The sequence below is a fragment of the Odontomachus brunneus genome, unplaced genomic scaffold, assembly GCF_010583005.1.
Source record: "Odontomachus brunneus isolate Ranch 3 - 2012 unplaced genomic scaffold, Obru_v1 Obru_scaffold_229, whole genome shotgun sequence".
NCBI classification, from domain to species: domain Eukaryota; kingdom Metazoa; phylum Arthropoda; class Insecta; order Hymenoptera; family Formicidae; genus Odontomachus; species Odontomachus brunneus.
The window spans coordinates 149009-150629 of NW_022639679.1; the positions used below are offsets into that span (position 1 = coordinate 149009).

Genomic DNA, 1621 nt, shown 5'->3' on the forward strand with positions numbered 1-1621 from the left:
GGGGGGGGGGGGGGGCGATGGGAAACCCGTTCTTTCCAAGGTCCCTCGCGCCGCCGCACTCACAGTGAGTTGCCCAACGGGCAGCTACGCCAACGTGATGCGGCGGGCGAGGGAGAACATTGACCTGGGGACCATCGGAATCGGGGAGATCAGGACCAGGAATGCCGCTACGGCGGCCCTAGTCCTCGGGATCCTCGGTCCGGAGGGGCATGCCAGGGTGGATGCTAGCAAAATGTCGGCCCTTTTCGCCAAAAAAGAGGACGTGCGTATCGCGCGTCCGGTGAAGAAGGCCGACATCCGGCTCCGCAATCTGGACGACGCGACCACAGTGGAGGACGTAGTCTCCGTGGTGGCGGTCGTATGGGGTTGCGGACTCGGGGATAGTAAGGCCGGAGTTATCCGGACCGGGACGGGCCGCATGGGAACGCTGTGGATACAATGTCCTCTTACGGCTGCCCGCAAATTATTGGACGCAAGACACCTAAAAGCAGGCTGTCCTCCGTCCTCCGTCCGGGTGGAGGCCCTGACAAAGCGCCCCATCCAGTGCTTCAAATGCCTGGAGTGGGACATGTCAGAGTCTCCTGTAGAAGTAAGGCCGACCGCAGTGGTCTTTGTTACCACTGCTGTTCGGCCGACCACAGGACCGCCACGTGCGACGCACCGGTAACATGTCCGGTGTGTCGCGACGCTGGTCGGCTCTGTAGCCACAGAATGGGAGGGTCCGCTTGCCAGATGGTGAAGCGGTGCAAAGGAAACAACAGGGGGAGAAGGAGGCGCAAATCCTCCACGGCTACTCCTCCCTCTTCTTTTGAGAAGGAAAAGGAACCTCCCAGACATCGTAAAAAGAGGTCCCTCAAGTGGAGACCCCGGTCTCTTCTGCGGGCCCTGCTCCTAAGGAGCAAAGGATCCCGCGGAAAACAGGGGCTAATAAGAGGACCGCTTCGCTGGAAAAGGAGAACCCAAGTGCGGGTCCCCTTCCCACGAATAGCCCAGGGGATAGCCTGGAGGAGAGTGGGAAGCCGTAATAGCGACCCACCTCTTTTAAGCGAACCTTAACCGCGCTCGTGAAGCCCAAGAGTTGTTCCTGCAGTTTCTACACAAGCACGATGCGGGTTTGGGAATCGCCACCGAGCCGCACTCCGTCCCCGGGAGTCACCCTGGTATTATGAGGGACGTTGTGTGAAGTGGGGGCTATGTTGCGGTCGAGTAGGGAGCCCTAGACGTGATTGGGGTTTATGCTCCGCCCTCGTGGGACCTCGCCCAATTTGATCACCTACTGGACCGGCTAGTTAGTGTGAAGCCCGACACCCATAGGGTGCCGCGCTTTGCTCCCTCAGCCGTGAAGGCTACACGCAACTTGCTACCATCTGCTTCTACCGTTTGTCAACCACTGACAGGGGAAGGGCGATGGAAAAATCCAGCAGCGCCTGCGGGACGTGTTCGCAGGGTGAGCGGTTCAGCCGTGACGCGCGCGCCGCCTGACGGTTGTGGCTGCAGCGTGCGCCCCACGCCCACGGGGACCACGAGGAGGCCCGCTCACTTGTGTCTCGCCCAGACACACGCTCTGACCCTTTGGATGGGAGAGGAAGGGAAGAGGATAGGGTATTGGGTATGGGTGATG

General features: G+C 60.5%; 1 protein-coding gene across 1 annotated transcript; it reads left to right on the forward strand.

Annotated features, from left to right (window-relative positions):
- The first annotated feature begins 97 nt into the window (after window positions 1-97).
- On the forward strand, window positions 98-667 carry LOC116852480. Its single transcript, XM_032832912.1, has one exon. It carries the CDS (start codon window positions 98-100, stop codon window positions 665-667), a length of 570 nt encoding a protein of 189 aa, XP_032688803.1.
- The last annotated feature ends 954 nt before the right edge of the window (window positions 668-1621 follow it).

Bases quoted from the DNA above. Each gene is read 5' to 3' on its own strand.
- LOC116852480 (XM_032832912.1), top strand. From the start codon at position 98: ATGCGGCGGGCGAGGGAGAACATTGACCTGGGGACCATCGGAATCGGG.